Here is a 13,623-nt window from a genome sequence, read left to right as displayed (position 1 = left end):
GCACATCGATTAAACAAAATGACTTGCTCTATCGTTTTATGGACATAATTAATAGGTTTGTTCAAAAAGAAACAAATATATATGTATGTATGTATGTATGTATAGGTAATAATTTCCTTGACAGTGCAAGTCAACAACTGTGCTAGACTCCAACGAATCTATTATAAAACACACCATAATTACAATTCAAGTCCATCAAGTTTACCAGAAAAGAAAAAGAATTATTTACTTTGCGCATGGCTACATGAGCTTCTAAAAATATATGTTCATGGTATTTCTAGGACACAGGAAATGCATCATTCCAGTAACAATCATTGTTATAGGTGCCTTACAGTTTGCTCTTACTCTTTTTGGAAAGGCTTCCCATGGCTTTAGCTTTCTGCCTCAAAACATACTTTTGAACCTTCCCAGTTGCAGTCTTTGGCAGATCATCGAAAACAACAGTTCGAGGAGCCATGTAATGTGGCAAATGACTCCTACAGAAATTGATGATCTCCTCTGCACAGGTGTTGAACTCATCCTTCAGCTTCACAAATGCACAGGGCGTCTCGCCCCAATAATCATCAGGTCGTCCTACAATCGCTGCTTCAAGAACTGCTGGATGAGTATAGAGCACAGATTCCACCTCAATTGTGCTAATATTTTCACCTCCAGAAATGATAATATCCTTCAAACGGTCCTTTAGTTCAATGTAACCATCTGGATGTTTCACCCCCAAGTCCCCACTTCGCAGCCATCCACCATTAAAGGCATCTTTTGTTGCTTTAACATCTTTCAAATATCCATTCATCACAGTATTCCCTCTAAACATAACCTCACCCATGGTTTTGGCATCAGGTGGCACACTCTTTAGGGTAACAGGGTCTTTTACATCTAATTCCTCCATGCCAATATGTTGTAACCCCTGTCTGGCTTTGAGCTTTGCCTGCGATTCACGAGACAGAGAGTCCCATTCAGGCTTCCAAGTGCATATTGTTCCAGGACCATAAGTTTCTGTCAAACCATATGAGTGAATTACACCAAATCCTAGTTCCTCCATCTTGAAAAGTACTTGTGACGGTGGTGGAGCACCTCCTGTCATAACTGTCACCTTTCCTGGAAGTGGCTTCCGGTCATTTTCTGGTGCATTTATAATCATATTCAAAACTGTTGGAGCACCACCCATGTGGGTCACTTTATGCTGAGAAATTTGGTCAAATATTCCTTTCGCAGTAACATTCCTTTGGCAGACATTTGTGCCCCCCTGAGCAGCCACTCCCCAAGGGAGACACCAACCATTGCAGTGAAACATGGGAACACACCATAAATACACAGGCATTGAGAGCATCTCATTGAAAAGAATTGTTGCTAGAGAATTGAGATAAGCACCTCTATGGCTATATATGACACCCTTCGGGTTTGATGTGGTGCCTGAAGTGTAGTTGAGTGAAATAGGATCCCATTCATCTTTTGGACGTCTGACCTCAAAATCCACTCTTTCCCTTGCTAATAGACTCTCATATTCAAAGTCCCTAGATCTGCTGACATCAGGAGACGGTTGATCCAATTCCTGAATTACTACTAGAAGAGGTAAATTGGTCCTCGTCTTTGATAATATATCAATTGCTCCCTGGGCAACATGGATTAATTGGTAGTCCACAAATATGATTTTAGCCTCTGAATGTTTCAGTAATACTGATATCATTGCAGAATCAAGGCGTGTGTTAAGCGTACAGAGAACTGCCCCTGCCATTGGAACACCAAAATGTAGCTCATACATTGCTGGAATATTTGGAGCCAATGCAGCAACCTGCCCAACGTATTTATAAAAATAAATGAGGAATAATTTTCTTTTAAGGACTCAAAAATTAAGAAAAGCTTAATAAAGAAAAGAAAAGCTTTCACCATTACATAGATAAAGAAAAGAATTTAAGGGGGAAAGCAAGCTATCAAGCACGTAAAATTATTAAAAAAAATCACTGATGAAACAAAATGTTTTGGTATTCTGTCCCATCATTATTATGTTTACAGTTGACACACTACGAAATTTATTCACTGGATGAATAACGCAACTACATAGCAAAAGTCCAGTGAACCTAAAATGAAAATGCTTCTATTTTACAAAGGGAGGTACAGTGTTTTCTCTAATCCAGATTAATTAACAAAGCTGCTGACCCATAAACCATTTATAATTTGGGGTCATGGATCATTCAATTTGTTGACAAAGGGAGAGGCAACCTTTTAAAGCGACGCCGCAGTGTTTTTAGAAAATTCATTTCATAGACAACTACGGAATTCCCACTTTTTTCTTAAAGGTCCACGTAAACCAAAGCCATGTCCTTGGCTAATATTGTGGAATGGTTTGGTCACCATTTCTAGCATAGCAGAAGTGCCCCCAAGTAATCGGTCATCAAATAGAACAACTAGACTCCTCTATTACGAAAATGTCAACCAATGAAGTATATGTCCAAGACTTTGAATATTCTCGATCAAAAGATAAAAATAAATTTAAAAAAAAAAAAAAACAAAAATAAAAAAAGACTTTGAACATCCAAAGAGGATTAAAATCATTGACAAATTAACGAAGAAACAGAAACGGAGGTTACCACTATGTTTATTGATTATTCTTTCTGAGTTATTTTGGTTGCTGAATAACGATTTTGCATGAAATTACAATACATAACTAGGAAGGTATTAAGACCCAAGTTCAAGAATCAATCTCTCCCAAAAGCCAAAGCTTAAAAAACATTGGCTTATTAGCTTTTAGCGCTTGGTTAGGTAATTGGATTTGGTGAGCGAAAAGATAAAGATGAAAGTAGTTACCACATCTCCAGGAGAAATTCCCAATTGAACAAGAGCGGAAGCAAGTCTTTTGCACCGTTCAAGCGTCTGGCGCCATGTGAAACGGACACTTCCGTAGACGACGGAGGTTCTGTCTCTGTAAACAATCGCCGATCGCTCCAAGAAGCTAATTGGAGACAGAGGAACATAGTTCGTTGAGCACCTTATCCCACCTTCCATTGTTATCAGCTACTCGTGATGCGAGCCCTTTTTTTTTTTTTTTTTTTTGGGCCCAGGTGAATACGAAGCGACCTTTTGGACCCTGCACTCTTTGATAAATATTAATTAACGCTGAGAAGCAGGAGAAAAACTACGTCGCTTAGTAAAAACATCGTTGCAACATTTTATTTGGAATCCAATCCTCTTCATTTTTTTATTTTTGGTGACAAAGGGGCCGTAGTGAAAAAAAAAAAAAAAAAAAGAAGACTAAACCACCATTTTGTTGGATTTGAGTTATCATATTTATACAAGTGACATAAAAGGTTACCTTATAACTTAAATACATAATAACTATATAGACTATTCAAATAAAATAATATTACATTGGTTTGTATTTATTTATGTTGGTAAACGTTTGTATTTTAAATTAGTGAACAAATTTTTGGTGATTCTCATATTATCCCCCCCCCCCCAAAAAAAAGAAAAAAAAAAAAAGCAAAAACAACCTATATGGCAACTTTTTTCTTTTTCCACAAACTTTTTTTCCTTTCTTTTTTTTTTTAAAAAAAAAGAAAAAAGAAATCATCATTTTCATATTTATTTTTTTTTAACAAATATATTTTATTTCTTTTAATATTTCCAAACTAATCCTTAAAACCATGTTTTTGGCATTAAAAATTTCAAAAGCCCTAAAAATGCCGTGGTCCCAAATTCTATCCTTATTTTTTTAGTGACTCAGAGACGTGTAAAGTTTTGATAATAGATAAGTTTAAAAAAAAAAATATCCTTATAAACAAATTCTCCCACAAATATTACTTTTAGATGTCTAAAAATTAAAGCTAAAAACTTTAATTGTAATTTTTTTTTTTTGGGCGAAAAAGTAAAAATAAACTTGACTCATGTACAAATATCTCCCCTGGATTCACATAATTAAATTTTTCCCTCTATCCCTTCTACATTTGTTAACTCTGTCGCGGTTGTAATATTAAGTATAATTTTTTATTTTTTTTTGGGATCATCTTGTAATATTAAGTATTGAAATAACGAGTAGAAAAATTTTAAAACTGAAATAATCTTTTTGAACTTTTTTTTTAGCTTATTTTTTTGAAAATTGGAAGTGTTCAATTATTTCTTTTAAGCAATAATGTCTTCTTCTTTTTTTTCCTTTCTTTGAAACGGACAATCACTGTATTTATTACTGTTCCTTTTGTCGCCGTGTGCTTATTATTGTGTTAAAGTCTTTAGTGCTATCATTTAATTCAAAAAAGTTTTTCTTGGAACAAAATAATTATTATTTAAATTTATATAAAAAATAAAAATATTTTTATATAATATTTTTAATATTTAAAATATTCACAAATTATATAATCCAATTAAGTTAAAAATAATTTTCTTTTACAAATCAAACATAACTACAAACATAACTGCATGGAAATTAGTAATCAAAATTAAAAATAAATCAAAATTCTTTTAGACAAAACAGATGATGATGGAAATTCTATATAATTTTCTTTCTAGTTAGAATGCTTTTAGCAAATAAAAAATGTATTCATTAAAGTGTTATATTTTAAAATTATAAATTTTTAAAATACTCTATCATTTATTTTTAAAAATATTTAAAATATTTAATTATATTTTTGAACATATTTAAATTGTTCATTTTTAAAAACATTATATTGTATATTTTTGAATAAATTTAAAATATTTAATTAAATATTTTTCAACATATTTAAAATGCTTAATTGCATCTTTTTAAACATAAAAATATTTAACTATTAAATGTCTTTAATAATATTTTAAAATAAAAATATAAATATAATTTTTAATTCAATATTTGTTTGGTGATGCCATTAAAATTTTTCTTTTAATTCAAGAGATCTAGGATTTTTTTTTTTAAAAACCTTTTATTATTAGGCAAAAATGAACTCCGAAATTTTTATAAAATACTTCCTAAGCTTTTAATTATGTTACAATTTGCCACCTAAATATTTTTTTAGACAATTAATTTTTTCCCTGATGTTGACGTTAAATTGTTTCTTCTATAAGTTGCTATTAGAACTTTTTTTTTTCCCAAAAAATAATAATAATGATAATAGATTACTATTAGTATATGATATATGTACACACCGCAACTTTTTCTTTTTTAAATCAAATTTGTTAAATTACTTTGTTAACTAAGAGAGTTATTTATTTTATGACTAAACATGGTGAATGTAAATATTAATTGATTAATTTCTAGATCCAATAATTAAAGAGGTATTAATAAAAACATATCAAGGGTAATAATAATTGGTCCAAAAAATTAAATATACAGATGGTGCTAATTGTAAAATCAGTATAAGCAATAAGAAGAAGTATTTGTCAATCTTTTAAAAAATTTAAAAACGTTTTTAAGACTATTATTTAATTTATTTTATGACAAAATGTTTATATATCTTTATAAAACCTTATAATCAACAATTAACTGTTAATTAGACAATTTTTAGCCAATAATATCAATTTTAGCTGTATGCAGGATTTCTTCTTCTTTTTTTATTTATTTATTTTTTTTTGAAAAAATTATACTAACAATTAGTATTAGAATAATGAATTCTAATGTTGAGTAGATCCGGTGCGTAATAAAATTTGGATTTCAAGTTCCTAGGCATTTATGATTTTTCGTCTTGTTTGTTTGCTTCTATATGCAAATAGAGTCGGGAAAAAAAAAAAAAAAAAAGGCAAATAGACTTTTCAGATTAACTTTTTACTTTTTTTTTTTTAATCACGAGTTTTAAGATTAATTAACAACACCCAAAACGCATCTACTAAAAAATGAAAAAAAATGTTTGCAAAAAAAAAAAATAGAAAAGGCCAAGACCGTCCGATATTTGAACTTTAAGCTGAAACAATCTTAACCGTCCGATCCAATATGACCGTTGGAGACGCTCCTCCTTTATCGTCTGAAATTGAAACGGCAGGTCACCAAATATACCAATAAAGGTAAAGTCGCTAAAAACCGATTCCAACACCAAAGCTTAAAAAAGGTCTTCTTCTAATTATATCTCTGGCTCCCCCACTCTCTCAATATTTTGGATTTGATCAGATGAAATCGGATCGTAAACCTCCGCTTGCTAAATCGCCGATCAGGCTTCGACCCCGCCAAGTCCTTCGATCAAACACAATGCAAACTCCACCAGGTTGGTCTGAGTCTTTTGACAGTGATTAAGTTCATGGGTAGGGTTTTTTTTTTTTTTTTTTTTCATTTTTTATTTTCCAGTGGGATTTTTAACTTTACTATTATTACTATTTTTTATTTTGTCTCATTGATTCAGGTTCTTTGACAAAATCCCAGAAACTGAATCGCACCAGGGATATGGCCGAATCGGAGCTACGTCCCGAGTACCACTCGATTTCGTGCGAGTTACGGGCTCTAGCAAAGATGGTTCAAGACGAACTGGGCAATGGAGAAACTCAAAAGGCTGGATTTGCTACCAGTCCGTCTGCTGTTTATTCAAGCTCTCTGTTTGAGAGGGGCAGATTTTACGAGGAGTACTCGGCTCGAAGGAACGAGAGGCTGAGGAGGAAAAAGGGTCAAACAGGAGATCAAGGAAAGACCACCTACAATCTGGGCGTAACGGTCGAATCCGGAAAAAGAAGTAGCTGTAGAAAGCTTGAGAGCTTTAGAAAATCCATCTCTGCTGCTTACTCGGTGGAAACGACGAGCGAGACTCCAAGGTATATGCTAAGAAGTATGAGCAAAGAGAATAAGAAACCCCCTCTTGCTGCTGCCGTTTATTCTGACAAATCCAAGGTCGGCGCCGGGGAGCGGAAACTCGGAGCTCGAAGAGTCCGGAGAAACTGAATTTTATTTTATTTTTGTTTTTACTTTTATCATTTTCTAAGTCGGGTACAATCTTTTACTTTTGCTTTAGCAAAGCCGGATTAATTGTGTCTATTAATCATGGCTCGAAATTTGTTTTCTATGTTTTCTGAAGATTCAAAGTGTGGTTGTAGACAGTAGATCTGTTTGACACTTTGTGGGCTGTATAGCACAAACTTTATAATTGAATCAGCCTATTTTATTTTTTCTGAATTTCGGTAAATTAACATCGTTTTGACAAGTGACAAAGTTGGTAGCAAAATTTAAGATTCAGAAAAATCCCACTATTATTTATTCATTCATTCCTTTATTTATTCACACATGCATGGACAGATAAAACCTCTTAGATTTTCACAAAGACAAAACAAATAAAACCTTTTGGATTTTCACAATGACAAGCAATCACTTGTGATCTTCCTTGCTTTCTTCCTTTTCTTTCTTCTTTATCTTCTTTCTCCTTATTCTGATTTAGAGTCCTTGATTTCACCTTCAACAGAAGTGCATTCTTGCTTAGTAATCACAGCATCAACGGCTGGTGTCTTGTTGGTACCGACCACCACTTTTTCACTTCCATTGTTTTCCACTTCACTTTCTTCCGCTCTATAATAAACCTTTGGAATATTCATGAAAGGAAAGCAATTAGCGATTAAATCAGCTTAAAAATCCCAACCTACATTAATAGTTGGTATCACAATCAGTAAAACCTGAAAAAGGGAAATGAAAAATGATGGCCATACCACACATGTACGAGAAGGTGAGAGTACTTTGAAGGAATTGGGTCGGTTGTTAAAATTTGTTTCAGGAACACCTGGAATTCCTTCAGGGGATGTGAAATGGTCTGCATTATGCCCCACCTGCCAGTAGAATTTCAACAAGAGATCAAACTCATGAAAAGAAGTTCCAAGTTCCACATTCAGACATCAGAATTCCAGCCCCTTCAATTGGTTTGATTTCATACTTAAAAAAAAAAAAAAACTTTTTCCACCCCTCCGTCCCTCTCTCTCTCTCTCTCTCTCTCTCTCGCTCGGTTGGTATGAATGATAATATAATGGTATGAAGTTGTTCCCCTTACTCTTCCATGTCCACCAAATTCCCAAGCATCACTATCAAGTGCAACTCTGTATTTCCCAGGCAAGTCACATCCAACCTTGTACCTGTGTTTCAGAATATATAGTAATCAAAACTCGAATAAAAACTATATAGAAACTACACTACCACGTTCTTAACATGGTCCAAGAATTATCCAAACTTCAGAAGTCAAAAAACAAGCATACCCATCGTATGTATTTTCTGGATGAAAATTGAAAACGAAAACTAGATCTCCACGCTCAAAGACAATAACCTGTAATGTGCACAAGTCAATCAATGCCCCAACCCATATTAAATTATTGAAGTATGTGTAACGAACTAAAATGTAATAAGACAGCATATTCAATTTATTAGCTGTTTCACTACTACCCCAAGTTAACTCTTTTCCATCCCCGAGGAAGTATACTGCAATTTCAAAAGCCAATATTGGTTCTTTAGACTAACGATTGTGACAAAAGGACTGGCCCTTTTTGTATCTGTTCCTCTACTTATAATTAGACTAAATTATACTCCCTCTTAAAAAATTATTATCCAATTCTCCATTACATCATGAGAAAAAGGGCTGGCCCCATTATTATATTAGAAACAATTAGCTGGCTTTATAATCATAAAACATAGGATCTTAAAAAGAAAGATTGATTATCAAAGAGCATCTGTATGTACCTTGTCTTCTTCATTCGAGCTGCTCACTATTAGTTTTGATGATGAAAGGAAAGAAAATTTCTCATCAAGCAAATTCATAGCTCTGTCAAACGCATTCATAAACTGGGCGAGTTCAAAGCACAAATAAAAGGATTTATATTAAGGTTTCCATTGAAAGAGTAGAGAAAACAAAATATACAGTAGCAAATTGGCTCCCTTAAAAGTATTTAAACAGCTATTTTGTGCTAAGCACAGAGGCAGAAAACATAAAGCAATCCTGGTGTTTTATAGACCATTCTTGATCGAGCTTGTATGGGAGTCAAACTGGATTTTCTAAAGTATAAATTAGTTCATATCATCCAGGGTCAGCCAAATAATGACCTGTAGAGTTCTCTTTTGGATTCCATAGGAAGGAAGCTGGTTGATGAGTGTTATAGCTATTAGATGTAGGAAATTGTAAAATATTATATGCTTAAGCTCATTTGCATGCATGGCAAGCGCAATGACTTAAATCCTTGAGCATGCATTTGAAAACTTTGATTCATACCTTATATCTCAAATGTTCTGTATCCACAAGGTTCCACTGGCGCCTGCACAATTCATAACTCCAGCCATTGCCTTCTCTTGGGAAGTCAATCCACTCAGGATGGCCAAACTACAAAAGCATTCATTGAAGAACTTAAGCAGGTAAATCTTTTTTATTATACTTAATTATGGTTCAACTGAAGAATTAAAAAAAGAAAAGAAAAAAAGCAGCAATTAAATTAGGTAAGATACTTACTTCATTTCCCATGAAATTAAGGTAGCCCTCACCTCCTAATGCCATTGTTATAAAGTGTATCATCTACACAAAATAATAATAATAATAATAATAAAATAAATAAATAAAATAAAATAAAGGGAAAAGAAAAGAAAGAGAAAATGATCAATTACAAGATTAGATCTAAGAATCAACTCTCTGCCACAAGGACTGCTCGTGGTCAACATTTGGTAAGACCTCATTGTTATAGATCTAACCAGAAATACATTTAAGAAAAATTGAAAATATACATGAAAGATATTGGTAAAAGTAGAGAGATCAACCAGTCAGGAGTCAACCACACCATAATTTTCCATAAACTACTATGATAATTTGGTATGAAACTTGAACCAACCTTGTGAAGTGCAATCCCTCGCTCAATAACAGGAGAAGCATCTGTCAAACAAGACATGCCAGAATACATTTCTTTATCCATCAGGAGAAATGCAATAGTCTTGTCACCCACAATTGCCTGCACAACAAAATGATTAATACTGAATAACTATAAGAAAAAAGTCAATTTTGACAACAAACTGATGAAAAAAATAAAGCAGCACCGTTAATATTTTCTTTTTGCAAGAAAGAAAAGCGATGACAAGAGGTCTGAAGTTTTGGTGTCTTGTATTTTTCCATTTTTCTTTTCACTTTTAGTCTCAGGATTTTAAGATGTACTGTAGAAATGATGTTTAAAGCAGCAAAAATAAATACAAGAATTAACATGCACGAAAGTCCATACCTGGTCATGACTTTCAGCATAAGATATACACTTCTCGCTGTATCTCCTGTTTGTCAAGCTCCATGAGATTTCCTCCATTGACCACTCTTCATCATTTTTATTCTTTAAGTAATCAATCCACTTGTCAGGGATGGCCATTGCCAGCCTATAGTCAAAACCAATACCCCCCTCAGAGACAGGCCGACAAAGACCAGGCATACCAGAAACATCTTCTGCAACTACGTTTGCATCTGGAAAGACTTTATGGATCAGAGAATTCGCCAGCATCAAATAAACAACAGCATCAACATCCACTGCCTCACTAAAATACTCATTATAATCCCCTGTAAATCCAATGTTGATCCCATGGTGATGATATAACATTGAAGTTGCTCCATCAAATCGAAATCCGTCAAAATTAAACTCCTCAAGCCACCACCTCAAATTGGACAAGAGAAAGCGTAAAACTTCCCAATTAGCATAGTTGAAGAGTCTGCTATCCCATAACTTATGATAGCCTCGATCTCCAGTGTGGAAGTAGGAGTCCTGTGATGCTTGTCCAACATCAAATCCATTGAGGCCATCAGTAACATTATTACTTGCATGGCTGTGTACAACATCCATCAAGACCCGCAAACCTAGACTATGAGCTTTATCAATTAGATATTTGAGGTCCTCAGGGGTTCCAGATCTACTGCTTACAGCAAAAAAGTTTGTAACATGATAGCCAAATGATGCATAATAGGAATGCTCCATCACGGCCATTAATTGGACTGTGTTGTAGTTGTTTTCCCGTATACGAGGCAAGACTTCATCAGCAAAATTTCTATATGAATTGACGCAGGGTTCAGAGCTACTCATTCCGACATGGGCCTCATATATTCGTGGTGCTGCAGGTTTTGCTGGACGGGGATATTTAAAATGATAGCTGTCCAACCAACAAATGCTTGATGCTATGAGACCAAATGCTAACATAAAATTTGAAAAAAGGAGACCAAGTAGGAAAACAGGATGCAGTAAAAGTAGAAATATCTTAACAGATGATTAGTAGGTTATTTCACAATCTAACCATTGTGAAGCATTAAAACGATTACAAACTTCTGGACTTTGATTATCCAACAGAATGAGAAACTGCATTTCATAATTTTTATCCATGGAAGCTGTTCACTCTATGCAACTTAGAGAAGAGAAACATGACTGATTAATACCTTTCTGAAAGCGGAGGGTCCCAGTATACACCATCATATGGAGCTGCAAATTTTGTTGGGTCCACAGTAGCATATTTAATCCAAGCAGGGATGCGATCAACCCAAACTCCATTACCATGTTTGAAGCGGAACTTGACTCTTGAATTGTGAGGAATGGCAGGTTTTCCACCAGAATCAGGAATCTTAATGCTCCAAACGCCAAATTCGTTCCTGACCATCTTGTGGTTGGAACCATCCCATCCATTAAAATCCCCAACAACTTGTGCTTCCCTACATCATAGTTTCTTGGTAAGAAATATGGATGACTTGTTTAACAAAATATAATTAAAAAACTAGCCAACTCACTGAGCAGCAGGGGCCCATTCACGATACACAATGCCTCCTTCTTCTCTGTTAAAACCAAATTTCATATAACCTAGAAAGAGATCAAGGAAGCAAATTGGTTTTTACTCTAGAAAAGTATAATCATCTTGCATATATAGATCCTACATAGGTGTAAAATTTGATTTGATATATATATGTGAGCCGAAAAGGAAAGAGAAAAGGTAGACAGGCATTGACGATGAGGAAAAATCACCTCTTGCAAATTCCTCAAGGCCTCCTTCGTATTTCTGAATAAGGCTTTTTTGATCCAAGTATCTCCTTACTCGATATTCGAAGTGATCTTGATGTTGTTCTAAGCCAGGATCAATGCTCAAAATACCAATATGTTCCATTTCTTGGTCAGTGGATGTTACATTTGAGTTGTCATCTGTCATAACAGCTGATAGTCTGGAGTTGTGCTCCGCCTAACAAAGAAATGTGAAAATGCTTCACATTTGGAAAATGGTCGAGATGCTTTGAAATCTGGTTGCAGTTCTCATCATATCTTAAATTTTAATTTTGACTCAATGATAATTAAATTAATAGGCACAGGAAAGATGTGAGAATGTTAGCTCTCACGTTACAAACAGATAAAAATCCAGCAATGAATTAGACATGTTTATTATATGTTTAGGAGTCTCCAGAAAAAAACATTCAAACAAGGATTAGGACTTGGGGTGGGGGTGGGGACAATATCACTCTGCAGCTGAAAGCCTGAAAATGAGAAACATACCTTTGCATACAACAACCTCCTCGATGCCGATGGGAATAAAAATTTGTTGTGGCTGTAGCCAACCAACTTTTGAGATCTAAAGGTCACCACCACTTGCCGCTCTTTCCCAAAATGCCAGTCATGCCTCTCAGGCTGTCAAAAATAAAAATTTACTCCGAATTATACCTTTATTAACGGAGAAAGACTGAAATAATACAACCATAAAACTCCAATCCGAGCCAATTATAATTATTTATTGTTTGTAATGATGAACAATAAATAATAAAAGATATGTAAAAGACTGCAAAAACAAAAAAAAGTGCCAACATCTAAAAATATCTAAACTCCCAAGTACAGACCTTGGTGGAAGGTGGCAGAGACCTGAAAGAGGGCGAGGCAAGAAGACCCTGAGAAGCCAACATCCTCTCAGATAACTGTAAGAGTCGAGTCACAGTCTGAGTCAGTCTCCGATAACTGTTGTTGGTGGAACAGGAAGCCGGAAGTGGAAGTGATAATAATTGAACCAGAAATTGAACACCCCGAGAGAGTGAGAGTCGACGCTGGCCGTTGAGCCCCTGGACCCACCGTCACCTCAATCATTGACAGCTTACCTTTCCTGTCCTTTCCGATGAATTTCTTTGTCGTTTTATGCTTTGGATTTGATTACTTTGCCACCTGAGCAAAGCATATCCCTCCACGTGACCCTCGTCACATTATAATTTACAAGGGGATAATATCATATATATTATATATCTACAGATGATGAGAGAGCTCTCTTCTTCTGTGCTCGTACCCTGTTTTTATGCCTTGCGCCATCTCTTGGACAAAGAATCAACCGTTATTCTCTTTCCTAAAAAGCCCCTACTTCTTTTTTAATTTGACAGAATACCCTCTACCACAAGGCAGGCGTTCATTCGGCAAGTTGCCAGGCTGTCCTCTCTCTAAACAGCACCTCCCGATCGAACAGGGACACAACATGCATGGAATAACAAAAGGCCTTAAACGACATCTCCAGTTATCAACGTTTTAAAAATGCTGTCGTTTAATTTAGACCACCTTCATGTCTTCAACAATATTGGATCAAACCATTATTCCAAATTAATAAACAAATAATTTAATCAAACTAATATTATGTTAACAATCAATATTTATTTAGTAAAAAGTGAACAATAAAATTATTTTTTCTTTTATATAGATAATTAAGTTATTTAATTAAAACATATATTTTTTCAAATAATAATTCTGAGTTCAATCCTT

The 13,623-nt window shown here is 34.4% G+C and overlaps 3 protein-coding genes across 4 annotated transcripts; 1 reads left to right on the top strand and 2 right to left on the bottom strand.

Annotated features, from left to right (window-relative positions):
* Positions 1–130: 130 nt before the first annotated feature.
* Positions 131–3,203, bottom strand: LOC107419803 (butanoate--CoA ligase AAE1). Its single transcript, XM_048475895.2, has 2 exons — positions 2,803–3,203; positions 131–1,789 (listed from the first exon to the last, which is right to left on the bottom strand). The coding sequence occupies exons 1-2, from the start codon at positions 2,998–3,000 to the stop codon at positions 329–331; spliced, it is 1,659 nt and encodes a 552-aa protein (XP_048331852.1). The 5' UTR covers positions 3,001–3,203; the 3' UTR covers positions 131–328.
* Positions 3,204–5,933: 2,730 nt separating this feature from the next.
* LOC107419801 (uncharacterized) lies at positions 5,934–7,061 on the top strand. 2 transcript variants are annotated; one of them, XM_016028613.4, is made up of 2 exons: positions 5,934–6,155; positions 6,291–7,061. In XM_016028613.4, exons 1-2 carry the CDS (start codon positions 6,062–6,064, stop codon positions 6,818–6,820), a joined length of 624 nt encoding a protein of 207 aa, XP_015884099.1. In that variant the 5' UTR covers positions 5,934–6,061; the 3' UTR covers positions 6,821–7,061. The 2 variants fall into 2 exon arrangements, with proteins under 2 accessions (XP_015884099.1, XP_024931018.1); XM_025075250.3 differs by having other exon boundaries at positions 6,059–6,192.
* Positions 7,062–7,100: 39 nt separating this feature from the next.
* LOC107419800 (1,4-alpha-glucan-branching enzyme 1, chloroplastic/amyloplastic) lies at positions 7,101–13,137 on the bottom strand. The gene is made up of 14 exons (XM_016028612.4): positions 12,726–13,137; positions 12,388–12,519; positions 11,869–12,079; positions 11,637–11,706; positions 11,292–11,561; positions 10,105–11,011; positions 9,724–9,840; positions 9,351–9,413; positions 9,117–9,224; positions 8,591–8,692; positions 8,113–8,180; positions 7,911–7,992; positions 7,576–7,692; positions 7,101–7,449 (listed from the first exon to the last, which is right to left on the bottom strand). Exons 1-14 carry the CDS (start codon positions 12,786–12,788, stop codon positions 7,297–7,299), a joined length of 2,463 nt encoding a protein of 820 aa, XP_015884098.3. The 5' UTR covers positions 12,789–13,137; the 3' UTR covers positions 7,101–7,296.
* Between the last annotated feature and the right edge of the window lie 486 nt (positions 13,138–13,623).

The sequence above is a fragment of the Ziziphus jujuba genome, chromosome 5 (genome assembly GCF_031755915.1).
Source record: "Ziziphus jujuba cultivar Dongzao chromosome 5, ASM3175591v1".
NCBI lineage: Eukaryota > Viridiplantae > Streptophyta > Magnoliopsida > Rosales > Rhamnaceae > Ziziphus > Ziziphus jujuba.
The sequence above is the reverse complement of the archived record's forward strand: the minus strand, read 5'-3'. Positions and strand labels throughout refer to the sequence as shown.

Excerpts from the sequence above, each read along its gene's own strand:
- LOC107419803 (XM_048475895.2), bottom strand. The coding sequence starts at position 3,000 with ATGGAAGGTGGGATAAGGTGCTCAACGAACTATGTTCCTCTGTCTCCA. Across the intron at positions 1,790-2,802 it reads GAATTTCTCCTGGAGATGTG|GTTGCTGCATTGGCTCCAAA; the intron begins GTAACTACTTTC and ends TACGTTGGGCAG.
- LOC107419800 (XM_016028612.4), bottom strand. The coding sequence starts at position 12,788 with ATGTTGGCTTCTCAGGGTCTTCTTGCCTCGCCCTCTTTCAGGTCTCTG. Across the intron at positions 12,080-12,387 it reads GGAGGTTGTTGTATGCAAAG|GCGGAGCACAACTCCAGACT; the intron begins GTATGTTTCTCA and ends TTTCTTTGTTAG. Across the intron at positions 8,181-8,590 it reads GCTCGAATGAAGAAGACAAG|GTTATTGTCTTTGAGCGTGG; the intron begins GTACATACAGAT and ends TGCACATTACAG.
- LOC107419801 (XM_016028613.4), top strand. The coding sequence starts at position 6,062 with ATGAAATCGGATCGTAAACCTCCGCTTGCTAAATCGCCGATCAGGCTT. Across the intron at positions 6,156-6,290 it reads CACAATGCAAACTCCACCAG|GTTCTTTGACAAAATCCCAG; the intron begins GTTGGTCTGAGT and ends TCATTGATTCAG.